This window comes from Calonectris borealis, chromosome 2, assembly GCF_964195595.1.
Source record: "Calonectris borealis chromosome 2, bCalBor7.hap1.2, whole genome shotgun sequence".
NCBI classification, from domain to species: Eukaryota; Metazoa; Chordata; class Aves; order Procellariiformes; family Procellariidae; genus Calonectris; species Calonectris borealis.
Window position 1 is genome coordinate 29,941,626 of NC_134313.1, and position 15,922 is coordinate 29,957,547.

A 15,922-nucleotide genomic window follows, 5' to 3' on the forward strand; every position below is an offset into this window, starting at 1 on the left:
CATCATAACTTTCAACTGCACTTATCCCACTGCTTGACAGTTTTATTTTGAAAAATAGATTTACTATAGTGTCAGATCATGGAGCAGAGAAATGACAGAAACTTAATGTGGGAAACAAGGAATGAGAAGAAAAGAAGTATGAATAGTAATTTGGGAATACTGGAAAGAAGACACTTGATCCTGGCTTGAAAGATTAAAATTAAGAGCAAGTGTAACTGGAGAAAAAAAAATCACTTTAATTAGATATTAAAATTTTAATTGATTTCAACTGAATATAATTCCTAAAAGTTTTGAGAATTTGTCTCATCACTGTAACACTTACAGTGAGTATGTGTTGTATCCCACACAGGTCTTGCACTACACACATATAATTGCATATAACATGAACAAAAATTTTGGTTGCTGACAACCCAGGAGCACAACTATTCAGCATTCTGATTCTATGAAGGAAGAACCACAGCTGTTAAAAACTACATAATTGTTTGCAGTAGTCAGCAGGTAGTTAAACAGTCTGAAGGATATTTGGAATTAAATATTCAATATTTTAAGTGAATCATAACAATACAGATACCCTTTATTTCCAGTATTTTTTCTAGAATGTCAAAGATAGATGTTGAGAGACTTCAAATAATTGCAGTCACAGTTCATCCTTCTCAATTGTTTCCCTACAGTGATGATATTTAACAAAGCATTATTGCAAAAAAGTAAGACATTTTGACTTTTTTATCACTTGCTTCATTCTTAGCTTGTGACCTTACATTCTGCTTGTTATTGTATTAGATCTTACATTAGGGAATAAAAGCAGAGAGATGAAACATTCTGAAGATTGGCCAGACTTCATGAAACATGTGGTGCTTTATTCTCTGTGAGAATAACAAACCCACTAACCAGACCTTAAAAAACAACTTTGTAAAATAAATACAGTGGCGATTTCTGCCAAGGGCATAGGTTAGGACTCTGAACAAGCATTAGTTATCTATAAGAAGGATCAAACTATAACTATTCTTGTTTTGTCATATATTCTTTATTTCCATTATAATCACAATTAATGAAGTGACTATTTACTAGTGGAAGTGGAATATGAGCTAAATGAAAGAATACTGACTTAAGCATTCATTTTTAACACATTTTAAGATACATAAATATAAGTTAGAAATAAAAGGAGCTAATTCTCATCACAGTCAGGCATCTTTTGCACTGATTTTCAGCTTTAACTCCTCCTAATATTTGGTTCTGAGTTTGAAAGCTTCACATTTTTTCTGACTTTTTGGAAATCCTCTGATCAACAGCCACCTACTTTTCTCCAGCTGAGGGACAGAAGCTAAACAGGAAAAAAACCCAAACAACAAAATCAACAACAAAACCACCTAAAACCCCCTGAAACAAACAAACAAAACAACAAAGTGAAAACTGCCAACCAGATGGAACATTTGGATTTTTTATATACAGTCCTTCCCCTTAACAATCAACACAGTTGTAGTAGACTAAACATGTCTTCCAAAGTAAATGTTAAATACAATTCCCTCTAGTTAGAACCAATAGAAGTCTTGCCCACATATGTTAGAGCTCTCAACGCCCAACTCTCTCCATGAAATACAGTTAAATTTATCTTTTCTCTACCCAGGAAGAATTTGCTTCTTAGTGAGAAATTATGTGAAGAAGAATTTAGTTTCTTAAGTCTTGTGTTCCCACATTTACACTTTCCTTCTACTTCAGTATATCTGAATATGCAACAAATACCTGGCTTAGTGGTGCTGTCAATTATAATGGTGTGTGCTCAACCCTTGTTTATTTTGGTATGACCTGATCTTGTTAAGAGCTAAATTTGACTCATTGCGTATGGCTGATAATGATCTATTCCTAACAATTGCTGTTACTTTTATTCCTTGTGAGGCACAGAGAAAGGTAATGGCATTACATACATCACAGCATATGCCTCTCAATGCTGTGCAACAGCTGTCATTTTGAATGATCTTCTGAAACAGAAATGAGCTGGCTCAGTATCATTCACTGGATGCCATCTGTTTTTCACACCATAAGTACCAACTAGTAAGGTCCAAAAAGCATGACTTTCTCTCATTGTTGCATTTGAAACTGCCATCACCATCTGAAGCCTTCTGTGTCCGGTCATGTGAATTGGCAAAAGGATAAACCACATGGGAGGAGGGAGGGTGAATGACTGAAGTTGCTCTCCCCTGACAAGATCAAACCCTATAAGTGAATTTTGTAAGGAATCTCAGTAAAGGTAAATGTCAGGTTAGCACAGACCTTAATCCCAGGTCAACATAGACCTCAGCTTTCCATGACTGTTCTTCACAGATTTGTGTCTCTTTTATTTTCAGTACTTCGAATGGCTCTGTACATACTCATTCTTTGAACCCTTTCTTCCTTCAACTGGCAGGGGGGGAGAAGATAGATCTGTTGAGAAAACTGTAGTGTCTGTGCTTGGAACTGGATGACAAGCAGCTGTAAAGGAGCTGATAAAAAATTTACTCTGGAAACCCAGCATGGGAGGGCCTGAAACTGTATACCCTCTCCTAATTAAAATTGTGATAACATGAAAACATTCTTTAAATCACTACAATACAAACAGGGAGATTAAAAACACCCTCCCTTTAAACAAACATTTAATACTATTGAGGGATATCTAAAATATAAAACCAACTGCAAAACAGCTCTCCGGATTTTCCATCTTGGTGACTGGCATACACCTGATCCTAGATCTTTGGGGTAATATTACATCCTTACACAGCAGAGTGCCTTGACCTCCTAAGTCTGTGTAACAGCTGCCTAGCCTTACAGGTAAGTACAATAGCTTATATGAACAGCCATAATTTTATCTCTTAGGATCTCTTTCCAAATATCATCATCATGAATAACAATGGATAGACCAAAGAGAAGCATCCAGTAGGCCAATCCAATATATATGTTCATGGATCTTCTCTAGATTTTTCTGTGATGTAACTCAGAAGGGTCTACATGACATCAAAGAGTATCTTCTCCTTCAGTGTTATTATTACTAAACATAGCAATATTTTTTGGAAACACAGATGAAGACAGTGTTTTGAAGAGAAAATGAATACATGGTTCCTACACAATGGAGCCTATAGTCTAGCTCAAAAAGAGTGTCCCTGTGGCCTAGATGACATAATGCAAAGAGAAGAGAGGCCTCAAAGCAAGCTTTTCAGATAAGTACTAAAATGCAAATTATGCTCCATTTTCCCTATTTCTAGGGGGCATATGAGGATCTTTATTCCCTTTTTTCAGCCAAAGCTGTCTGTGTTTGAAAGAGAAGTCTCTGCTGAAAAGACACAGGTGAGAAACATGTTTTGAAGAAGAATTAGAAGAAAGCAAAAATGTAAATAGGAGAAGATAGTTGCAAGAATAGGACAGGAACCACAGTATGTTGAGAAGACCCTAGTAAAGAGTCTGGAAGACAACACAATTTGGGGGGAAAGTGTTAGACTAAAGGCTTAATATGAGATGATGAACCAGGTGAGATAATCGTGGAAGTGTTCAGTGAGGAAGAAGAGCTTGGCTAGGAAGCTAGAGCAAACTGAAGCTGGGAAACTGGAGTTGTGGGCTGGTAAGATGTGGTGGATTGACCCTGGCTGGATGTCAGGTGCCCACCAAAACCACCCTATCACTCCCCCTCCTCAACTGGACAGGGGAGAGAAAATATAACAAAAGGCTGATAGATCGAGATACGGACAGGGAGAGATCACTCACCAATTACCATCACAGGCAAACTAGACTTGACTTGGGGAATTTAGTTCAATTTATTACCCATCAAATCAGAGTAGGATAATGAGAAATAAAACCAAATCTTAAAAAACACCTTCCCCCCACCCCTCGCTTCTTCCCAGGCTCAACTTCACTCCCGATTTTCTCTACCTCCTCCCCATCGGTGGCACAGGGGATGGGGAATGGGTGTTGCGGTCAGTTCATCACACATTGTCTCTGCCGCTTCTTCCTCCTCAGGGGAAGGACTCCTCACACTCTTCCCCTGCTCCAGTGTGGGGTCCCTCCCATGGGAGACAGTCCTCCATGAACTCCTCCAACATGAGTTCTTTCCATGGGCTACAGTTCTTCACGAACTGCTCCAGCGTGGGTCCCTTCCACAGGGTGCAGTCCTTCAGGAACAGGCTGCTCCAGCGTGGGTCCCCCACGGCGTCACAAGTCCTGCCAGTAAACCTGCTCCAGCATAGGCTCCTCTCTCCACAGGTCCACAGGTCCTGCCAGGAGCCTGATCCAGAGCAGGCCTCCCACAGGGTCACAGCCTCCTTTGGGGCACATCCACCTGTTCTGGTATGGGGTTCTCCACGGGCTGCAGAGAGATAACTGCTCCACCGGTAACCTCCAGGGCTGCAGGGGGACAGCCTGCCTCACCATGGGCTTCACCACAGGCTGCAGGGAAATCTCTACTCCGGCGCCTGGAGCACTTCCTCCCCTCCTTCTTCACTGACCTTGGTGTCTGCAGAGTTGTTTCTCTCACGTATTCTCACTCCTCTCTCTGGCTGCAGTTACTGTTGCACAGGGGTTTTTTTTCCCCTTCTTAAATACATTATCCCAGAGGCGCTACCACCATTGCTGATGGGCTCGGCCTTGGCCAGTGGCAGGTCCATCTTGGAGCCAGCTGGCATTGGCTCTGTTGGACAGAGGGGAAGTTTCTAGCAGCTTCTCACAGAAGCCACCCCTGTAGCACCCGCTGCTACCAAAACCTTGCCACGCAAACCCAATAGATGAGGTAAGATATCCAGTTACAAGAGAGAGCACAGGAAGCATCCTCTCCAAAAACAGGTACGGGGGAGCTATACTACAAAACACTGGTGCAACTGCTGCTTCTGTATACGTGCATACCCCTATATGGAAAATATATTTAGCTAGTAACTGCAATAGTAGGGGTTCAACCACTGAGCATTGCTGTTCAGGAGGCACTAGGGTATTATTCGTATTTAAGACGGTTTAGGTAACCTGAGGTTTCTGTAGAGACTATCCCAACACCGGCTAGAGTCGTACAAGTACCTTGTATTGTCAGCATGTAATAAGTAAATTGAGTAGTTTTAAATGATTTGTCACCCACAACCAAAGGTTAAATCTTACTGCCACTGATACTAAAGGCAACCCCCCAGTAATTTCAGAAACACAAGGTTTTCACCTGTGGGACTTCAGAACCTGTTTTCTGTCTTTAGGCCCCACTAAAGAAAATATGATTAAAAAAAAAATTAAATTCTATGGCCATTTCAGAAATAATCTGTACATACTTCATAAGTAATTTAACTTCTTGAGGAGAAGGAGAGAAATAAAAATATATGGTCTCTGTGAGGATAGGAATTTCTATTCTTTATTTATTTTTATGTTTTCTTACCTCATTTTGTCTTAAAATTCACTCTTCTTTCCTCATGAAACATAAATCTGTTGTGTAGTATTGCTGTAAATGTATTACATTATCAACCACAGAGCCTCTTGAGATTACTTCATTTTCATTCTGATTTTGATCCCTATATAGTTGGTATCAAAATCTTCTGTGGGCTTATTGAATGAAAGGTGCTTTATAAATGCAAGGTATCTGTAAGGCATATTTAATTTTACATTATCTGCAGTGATAGAACATTTTTCATTTCATTGTGTTTGGCAGAACCACTACAGCCTTTTGGGAGTCTTTCGTATTTCTTACAAATGTATTAATATTAATACTGAGAGTACTGAAGACTAACACACATATATGTATGTGTATATATATGCTTTTGTACAGGTAACAAGTTCTGGGTTTTCAAGGACACTACTCTCCAGCCAGGTTATCCTCATGATTTGATAACACTTGGAAGCGGAATTCCTTCCCATGGCATTGATTCAGCAATTTGGTGGGAAGATGTTGGGAAAACCTACTTCTTCAAAGGAGATAGGTTGGTATAGGAATTCTGTAAGGAAGCAATTTGGTGGATATCAGCTAAGCATGTTAATCTTTTCCTCTATTTCTCAAAAGAAAAAGTCAAGCCACTTAAACAGTTCATTTTCTGTGAATGAAATTAACCTTTCCTGCATAGAGGGCCATACTGTTTTCACATTTCTTATAACCTGAAATGAGTATGTGTATATCCAGTGGAAAAATTATGTTTTAGAAGTCAACAGGCAAGTCACAGTTGTGGCAAATTTAAACTTAAATACTCAAAGTAACGTAGTTGTGTACACTTTTACCTGTTCCTTTTTATCCACATTTCTAAATCCTAGCACATAAACAAGCAAGGCATGATCCAAAACTTTTTAAGGTCAGAGAAAATTACTTCTCTTCTACTACTTAAAAATGAGGTAAGAAGGGGAAATGACAGCTAAACCAGGAAGCTAGAGAAAAATTTGAGCAGTTCCCTAGGAATTATTTTTAAATAAATCTTACAGTTCCCTTCAGAAGGGACACTTATTTTTATGATTAATAAAGAACAGAAAAAAATTGTAAAATCTGAGTTATTTTCCATTCCTGAAAGAGACTTGCACTAGTCACTTAGTATCTCTGTGTCTTAATTTCCCTGTCTGTAAAAATAAGGGAAAGAATATTTGTCCGCTTTATAGAGATGTCAAAGGAACTAATTAAATTTTGAAACCCTGCAGGTTATCTGAATGATGGATTTTACAGGTTTTCAGGATGTTACTATGTTTGTTGATTGATGTATCACTGTGCAAATTCTAAGTGCTCAGAGACAAATTATTCTTTATTAATAATTGTAGTGTTTGTATTAGTATTATGTATTAGTGTGATGACTGCTTTTGTTACTGTGTGGTACTTAGGATTCTGAGACACTAATAGTATTCATGGATCACTTAAGAAATTAATTTAATGCACATCATAGAATATGTTTTACACACTACAGTTGATCTTTTTTTGGCAGTACTGTAATATTGCACTACAGATTGCCACAACCAATTTTATAGTTAAAGCTTTTTTAAAAAAAAAAATTTCTCCAACACTCATGATGAGGAAAGTAGATAACTAAGTAAAATTTTTGTGGTATTTGAAATCTAAGTATCATTTCAAGCAATGAATTTCCACAGTAAAGAAGACAGACACCTAAATAATTTGCTTCCCATGGTTGAGTAAATTTTTTAAAAAATGTAAGTTCATTTTCAGGTAATAATTTTCCACTTCCACACTCCTGGCAAAGTATGTACAGTAAGAATCTGATGTGACCTGTACCAGCAGTGTCCTTTTATATTTCCATGCACAGGCAGTTACTTATAGTCAAGACTTTCCTAAAATACTAATGGTAACAGAAGACAAAAAGAACTGTCAGAGAAAACATCTGTTGATGGAGAAGTTGCTACTAGGAGCTAACAAGCACAATGAAACTCAGCAGGATATAAATGCAATACAGTATGTTAGAAGATCGAACAACATAAGCCTTGCAGAGATAATTGAGCTATTACAGGATATTGACCACCAGTGGGAATAAACCCATATATCACCAAGCTTCTCAATGTGTATTGTTTATGTCATAATTTTTTCTTAATGTAAAATTAGAGTTGAATTCTCCTGTTGGTTTTATTAGTATGTATAAGTCTGCTATAGGTGTGGATCTTTTCCTGAAGAAATCATAAATATAGCTTCTTGGTGGCAGGAATTAGGAATGAAAGGGAACCAAAAAGTTACTTCAGCATCCATATAACAAAGTATGTTCCTCTTTATGTAACTCAAGGACCTGTATACTTATTTTGTTTTGACAGTAATCTGTAGTTAAGGAGCTCTGGGACAGAATCTAGACAGAGTTAAATGTCCCAGAACAGTGGTATACATAAAAAAGTTAGAGCAATAAAATACAAAACATCAAATATTGGCTATAAAATAATAATAAAAAAAAAACAAAACCCAAAACAATCCAGTAAGAAGATTTAAAAGTCCAAATAGTAAATGGCATTGTAATATTTGTATGTCTAAAGAAGTTCATGTATGAATCATTATCAATATTTGAAATGATCCATCTAAACACTAAAGATAATTCTTCCAAATAATTGTATGAAAAATAAAGAGGGGACAAAAGATCACTACAGAAAACATTTTGCCCTCTCTCATTCCTATCCTACCAGAATTGAGTAGTGTAGGACAAGATGGTAACAGATTTGCTGCATATCTTGACACATGGCCTTGTTTATGCCCATGTCTGGTGTGACTGGGTTTTAGAGTTTAAATGAATATTTTTTTCTTCATAAAGCTTAGTCATCCAATAGTTCAGAATATCATTAAGTAAATAGGATTAGATACAGGAAAAAACATGTTTTAGCAAATATTTTCCAAATTCCCTTTTTCTAAAGCCACAAAGTGCACTTTAATTTATTTTCCTTCTGTTTATCAGTCTTTGAGATACAGTAACACATTTAATATATGTAAAGCTCAAATCACTCAAATCATCATTGGGGAGTCTGCTTGTGAACTAGGCTTTTCCTTATCCTGTAGACATGCTCATTATTCCAGCACAGATTGCTGAGATACCACTCAGTCCTTCCCTCATAGGATTTCTCATCAATGCTGAAAAAACAAGTTTTGGAACTTTTGAGAGTGCACTGGGTGTGTCCTCAAAGACTTGTTTTTTAATGACAATGTATATTTTTGAAAGTCCTATAGGACTGTCTATTTCCATCATGCAGCCTAGTGGAAAAACACAGAGGTTAGTAAAAGAAGGAGCTCAAAAAGGTGAAAATGTTGGAAGAGAAAAAAGGAAAATGAGTGGAAGTATGCAGGAAGGAAATAGGGTTCTGGGAAAGAGGGATAGAAGAAAAAAGTAAGATAGCTGATAGGGAATGCAGATAAAAATGGAGATTAGAAAATAGAATATTAAGTTCAGCAAAGAGTGAGAATAAAGAAACAGAGAAAGAGAGAACAGGCAAATGTGAAAAGAGAAAATGCAAACTAAGGACGAAGAAACACAGAGTCAAAAGATGAGCAAGAACTTGTTGCAATAGTATTGATGTCATAGCTTTGTTTACTACTAAATGTTCTTTCTCCATGTAAACTCTGAGAGATGTTACATTTCAAAATAAAGAGCGTTGCTTTGTTGCCTGGTTACTGATGCATATGTGACTAGATTAAGAAATCAGGCTATAAAAATAAGTCATGCATAAGAAAGAAAACAAACATACAATTTTTATTTAACGTAACTTGCCAACTCTTAACCCACTTGAAATCTGCCACCTTTTAATGTCATTGAAAGTTTAAAGCCAGAGAAATGCCCCACAGGGAGAAATTTAGACCACTTTGTTTCTAAAAAAGATTAAGATGTGAATTAGTAGAGTGTATAAGTACCTTCACAGGGACAAAATACCATCCACTTAAGGTCTCTTTAATGTATCAGGAATGATCATAACAAGGATCTCTAAAAGCTGAAGTCAAATGAATCCAAATAAGAAAAAGGGTCACGTTTTTAGCAGTGACCAGATTATCAACGAAAGTGATATATTCTCAGGCTCTTGGTGTCCTGAAATGCCAGCCTGAGTGGCTGCCTTTTTATGTAATTTTTCACATGAATAAAAGTGATTTTGAAAAAAAAAATTTCTCCAAGAAAACTATGCTCTAAATTGGTATGCTCTAAATTAGGGGAACCAATCAAAATATGAAATGATCCACCCAATTATTATATCAGATATACAGAGATGGTAGAGATACAGTATGTTAAGTCTTAGAACCAGCTTATAGTAAGATATGCAGAGCAATTTAGCCAGATGCATAAGGACAAAAAAATTATCTGTAAGTGTAAACAAAATCACAAGTGTAAATACTTCTTACATGCTCAGGTTACCTAGAATTTGCATGCTGAATCTTTTTAAATTGGAGAAGGGCTGGTTGGCAAAATGGCACAAAAGCAAGTTGAATTTTGTATTACACTGTATCTATTTAATGATAATGAAAAGCTACTGTAATGTATACATATAAGGACTTAAAATAAGGTTCCTGGGAGTATTTTAATCTGAATCTACTGTCATTTTTGTGATTAAAATTATCTAAAATGTTAATGTATCGTTTTTGCATATATTGCATCTTTCTGTGTCACTGTGCAGAAGTCATAGGCATGAGAATTGCTGCAATTATAAGTGAGATGCATGCTGATTTAGTTGTCAAAGTGCAAAAAACTTTTATCTTCTTTCTGTTTACATGAAACTGTTGTCCAGTCAGCAAATAGATTTCTTTGTAATCAGGTAGTGTGTTCAAAGAAAAGAAGTCAAGTATTCTCATTTGTGGCTAACGAATGTAGCAAATGTTAGAAGGGAAAAAAAATGTAGTTATTAATCTGCTATCTTATAAATGCTTTTTTCCTTTTATTTTTGTCCTTTAAAAAAATTTCAGGTACTGGAGGTACAGTGAAGAAATGAGATCCATGGACCCTGGTTATCCCAAACCAATCACAATTTGGAAAGGTATCCCAGAATCTCCTCAGGGAGCCTTTGTCCACAAAGAAAATGGTATGCAAACACGTTTCTGTTTTAATGATTTACTAACACCCTTTATGTAAGACAAAGTAGTAGAGGGGTGATTGACTATTCAGGTTAAGTAGCAAAGGAATTCTTGATTTATGAACAGAATGTTTTCTGCTATAGAACTTGCTGTTGTGAAAATAGCTGTTTGTTTGTATGTACCATTTAACACAATGGAGAAAAATATTTCAAATTTAGTATCATAAATCTTAATTTCCATTCTTTTTTTTCTTGTGTCTTAATTCACTTAATTATTTTTGTTCTCTGCTGAATTATAGTACCTCTCAAAACAATATATCTCTATTTGAATTGTCAAGGTGTTGGCTGTTTGAACAGCTTAGAAGGTATTACTTTCATTCTGAACAGCTAGAAAAGGGAAGCAGAGTCTTTATATAAGCAGAAATATCCCTAGGAATCTATGTAAATCAAAGATGTCATAAGCCCATGATGTAGAAATGCAGGTCACAAAGATGTTAGTATGAAGCGCTATTACCTGTACCAAGATGCATCATCACATACAGGAACCTAGAATCTCAGCTGGCCACACCTCCAAATGAATGAGAGCAGCCAAAATCTCCTCCATCTTATGAGAATTCAGTGCTACCCAGGGGCTGCTGGCCCTCAGTTGCACAGACTTTAGATCCCTTTGACGGGAATAAAAATATGCATTTGTCGTCACTTGTCATTGTTGGAGAATTGTTGTATGGCATTTATGATTTATTTATTAGTAGGTTCTGAGTTTATTCTGTTTGCCTCACAGACAGTCATGTATATATTGGCATATTATTTTAATTTCCTTTTAATAAGCAGATAAAAAGATTTCTTTCCTTGTATAAACCATTTCAGTCTCTTACTTCAACCTCTAACTTGATTAAGCAATTTACGATGGAAATGTTTGGGGTTTTTTTTCAGAAATATGTTTAATTGCTTCCTTGCTTTGTCTCTGTTTTATCCAGAAGCAGAAACCCTCCTGGATTCTGACCTTTTGGCTAGACTGGATTTTTTTTGTGTTGTTTTTATTTGTTTTGTTTTGTTTTTAACTGGAAAATAGGTCAGTCAAGATGGTATTCTGCATAGATCACACTCAATAACTAACTGTTCATAAATACGTATGTATGTGGAAATGGGCACAAACATTATATATGCACAGACAAACATAATGTATTATAACCTCTGCTTTCTTCCCTTCATTACTTTTTAAGCATATTTTTGAAGATTTACATCCAAAAGGAATTTAACATATATATATATGTATGTATATATGGAGTTTTTTCTTACCTTGATTGCATTCCGCATAATAAGTTTTCTGTACTGAGCTCACGTACATGTGTCTCTTATTAAAAGTGAAAATTATCTTACAGTAACACCCAGATCGGTGGGTTTGAAAGCACTGCAGAGGCAGAGAACTCATTCCTAAGGCAGGAAAGGCTCTCGGTTACATCAAAGCCACTTCTCTTTTTTACCCCAGTGGCTTTGATAGTCTGTCTGACTGTTTGAATGAGGAGGGTGGTAAAACATGACGTGAGATTGTGAAGGAAAGGAAGGGAAAGAGGGCTTCTCAGAAAGCCTAAAAGGGCCCCAGGACAGAAAGAGGGACTAAAAATGACACCATACAGTTCCTAAGAAGACCACTAAGACATTTTCCCTGAAATCAAGAAAATAGACATCTTAAGAAACAGTTCACAACTCCACTGTTATTTGTATGAGGAGAGAAAGAAACAAAAGCAGATGCAAATAAGAAGTACCATGGCTTAGTTGGAAAGAAGTTGATAGCATTTTGTCTGAAACTGTTTTCCTTTCTTTGAGCAGAAGCAGAGTTGACAAGGAAGTTTTACTGTATAGCTTCATAAGGGAACATCTGAAAGCATGTCTTCCAGTTTATCCATTTTGTTTTAAAGAATACTTTTTTCTTTCCCTTGTCTTTCTATTGTGTAAACCATGCAAATGAACACCTGCAATAAGTCTGATCACTGTCCACAAAAATTTTGGGTCATCTTGCAGTAAGAGGCTTGGGAAAGATGAGAAAAAACAATTTCCTACTCTAGTCAGCATCCTGTCTCATTGTCCTAGAAGCTTGGTAAGGTTCAGGTAACATCTTTGAAACTCTCCCTGCTACTTCCCATATTGTGATTTGGTTTCTAACGCTGTGGTAGAAACTCTTACAAGGAGGTGAAGGAGAAATTTCCTTTCTGTTGCTCCATGGAATCTGAGATCACACAAAGTCTTCCAGATTGGAGAAATCTTTCTTTCTGCCTTGAGAGCATAGAAAATCTCACCTCCCAACTAGAAATTCTAAAGTGGATGGTGGGGCAATTTTTAGAGACAAGAAAGAGAAAAGGTAGTCTACTTTGTTAGCCCATTGAGCTTTTTTTGCCTTGTGCTTACTACCACTCCTAATTTGAGTTCCTATTTGACACGTTAGTGACTGTTAAGCCCTTCCATGCTGTTTGCGTCAGGCATTGCACTCACTACTCTTAGCAACTAGCACCTAGAAAATTGTAAGGAGCAGCTCCCAAAGCAGGCTCAACAAGTCAAGCAGGTTAGATGAAATCACTTTCAACAGTTCTGTGAAATCACTTGTTCTGACATGAGAAGCAGTAAAACTACTCAGACTCTTAGAACTACCCTTCTCTGCTGGTAACTTCCATCCTTCAGCTGTTACTGACTGTTATCCTGGTTCCTGCCTCAGCAAAATGACAGAAAAGTTTAAACTACCTTCAGAGTCTTCCAGTGGAAAATATGCTCTGACTGAAGAATTTTTATGGGATCTATAGAGGCTGGCGATTCCTTTGCTGCTTTGATTTTAACAGTTTTAATTTGATATTTTAATGTATAATAACAATTCATACTAACTAATGTCAGTATTCTGATTTATGTGTACCCCTGATGTACACATATATGTATCCTGTATATATGTAATACTAGATTTAGAGATGTCATGTCTGTATATGGTCTCTATATATGTATTAGAATATTGATAGAGATAATATATCAAATTTCCACACTTGAAATATTTATCCAGGGCCAGTATATACAGTGCTTTCTTACATACATGTGGTTGTATAAAATGCAAATATAAGGTAACCTGTGGCTCAAAATACTGAAATTTTGCATTTGATAATATTTTTCATTTAAACTACAGATTGCTTTAAGGAACTTTATATATGCTAAAATTTTAAAACTTCATTATATTTAAAGAATTACAGTCCTCTTTTTTGTTTTGTTCCAATCAGAATACAAGGCATTTTGTGAACAAACCTCCTAACTACTGTTTTGATATAGCTCAGTGCTTTTCTTTTCTTTTTTCTTTTTAACCAGTATTATACCTTTCTACAGATACACTAACATATTCTCAGATAATAAAACTGCAAGGGATTAAGGAAAGGAAAATAGTACCTTTTCAGTGGCTAGGAAGACCATTAAAATTACATAAATAGCTAATGTAGAAGGATGTTAAAATATTCTAAATATTCTGAAAACTGGCAGTAGATGATGAAGATTTTTTACAGTTTCAACTGCAAAATATAGTATCAAGTAATTTTTTTTGGAATTGAAAGAAACTAATTGCTGTTTGAATAGGTGATTACTAATATTATCTCCAGATAACCAGTTACCAATCTTTTCAGGAAGCATTGTTAAAATGACAACTAGTGCCCAATCTGTCTTAGTATTCTTAGTGGCCTTTAGTACTGCAGGAAATAAGCTGTGGTCTATAAAACAAAGATAAGGAAAAATCCAGCTGTTGGCATTTGGTTCCTAAACAGTAGGAGGAAGTTCACCCATCCTGAAGGTTAGTTTCTTACTAGATCAATGCCATTTTTCAGCTGGGATAATAAAGTAATGTAGATTTTTGGCAAGGAGTCAAGTTTTTCTTTTGTCCATTTAGGCATGTTTAGTAATAATATTGGATTGCACCTGAATGATCAAATACCAGCTCTTTGCAGAAAACTTAAATCTGGTTACACCTGTTTTCTCTTGGCAAAGCTGCTGTTATTTCATCCAGTTTCCTTCTTTTGAAATACAGCAGTAGGCTATGTGACATTAAAGAGGGTCAGTTCTCATTTCTGGCTAGCATAGCATTGCAATTTGTTTCAGTATACTTCCCATCTTGAAGACGTTGTGATGCCTTAAAGTCCTGGCCCAGAGGATTCCAACTCTGGTTGGGTTTTCAGTGAATGAACAAATCAGCTGAACCCTGGTCTGTCAAAGAATTCTCTGGAATTCCTTTATTTTTTTGTAGTAATGGAAGAAAATAAAATCCCAGTTTATTGAATTAAAAAAAACACCCCGATGTTAGATTTTCTAGAGAGAGTAAAGAAACAGAATTTGTAAAGAAGATTTGAAAGACCTATAACTGAGGTCTATTCCTTACACCTTTTTAATTTTTTAATTACAAAATAATTAGATGCCAGTAGTTTTGGTCATGGTGTGTTGATGACATGATTTGATCCGATATGACCACGAATAATTGCAATTTTCTTCCTCAGGTTTCACATATTTCTACAAAGGAAAAGAGTACTGGAAATTCAATAACCAGATGCTCAGGGTGGAACCTGGCTATCCCAGATCCATCCTCAAGGATTTTATGGGTTGTGATGGACCAACAGATCGAGATAAAGACCGACACAGCCCTCAAGATGACGTTGACATTGTCATCAAACTGGACAACACAGCCAGCACTGTGAAAGCCATAGCCATCGTCATTCCCTGCATCCTGGCCTTGTGCCTCCTTGTCTTGGTTTACACTGTGTTCCAGTTCAAAAGGAAAGGAACACCCCGCCACATACTGTACTGCAAACGCTCTATGCAAGAGTGGGTGTGATGTAGGGTTTTGGTTTTTTTCTTTCCCTCCCAGGAATTTGTGGTAACTTGAGATTCAACACAAGAGCTGTTATGCAGTTTCCTAGCTAGGAGCAGGCACCTGTCAGTCTGAAACAAAGCTGATCTTTAAAACCCAGGAGGTTGCCTGCCCTGCGCATGAGTGGTGATTCGTTCAGCTGGGAAGCTTCCATGATACACAGTATCTGCTGTTTCTTCAGTCCTTTGTCTTTCTTTGTCATTCGATTCTAGGCCTTTCCTCTGCACGCTCAATGCCCTATAAACTATCAAGATTAACTAACGAAGAGGAAAAAAAAAAAATCCAATATTTCTACATTTTTCCCTTAAGGCCTGTTCCCCTTTGAAAAATTTTTTGCTGAAAGTAAATATTTTTAGAAAAACACAACCCACAACAGAACTTTCAGGAAAGTGAGAAGACCCAAAACAGCTTTGTCTCCAAAGAGGATTGCTTTTTGTCTGCTACGGAAAAAGTCCTATACTCCTACTTCCAGTTTTGTCAGGTGGGAGACTCGGATGACACGCAGGACTTCAGACTGTTCGGACAGCCATTTTCCAACAAACAAGGGGCCAAAATATCTGCAATATAGTAACAGCCTTAATAATACATTCATTTTGTGTTTTTTACAGC

The 15,922-nt window shown here is 36.7% G+C and overlaps 1 protein-coding gene across 1 annotated transcript in view; it reads left to right on the forward strand.

Moving 5' to 3' along the window:
- MMP16 (matrix metallopeptidase 16) overlaps window positions 1-15,582 on the forward strand; it is a 159,595-nt gene extending 144,013 nt beyond the window's left edge. Inside the window, exons 8-10 of the mRNA XM_075141528.1 lie at window positions 5,756-5,906; window positions 10,328-10,443; window positions 14,943-15,582. Of these exons, the coding sequence (XP_074997629.1) occupies window positions 5,756-5,906; window positions 10,328-10,443; window positions 14,943-15,277 (602 nt within the window). The 3' untranslated portion in view covers window positions 15,278-15,582. The remainder of the gene's footprint in view (window positions 1-5,755; window positions 5,907-10,327; window positions 10,444-14,942) is intronic.
- The last annotated feature ends 340 nt before the right edge of the window (window positions 15,583-15,922 follow it).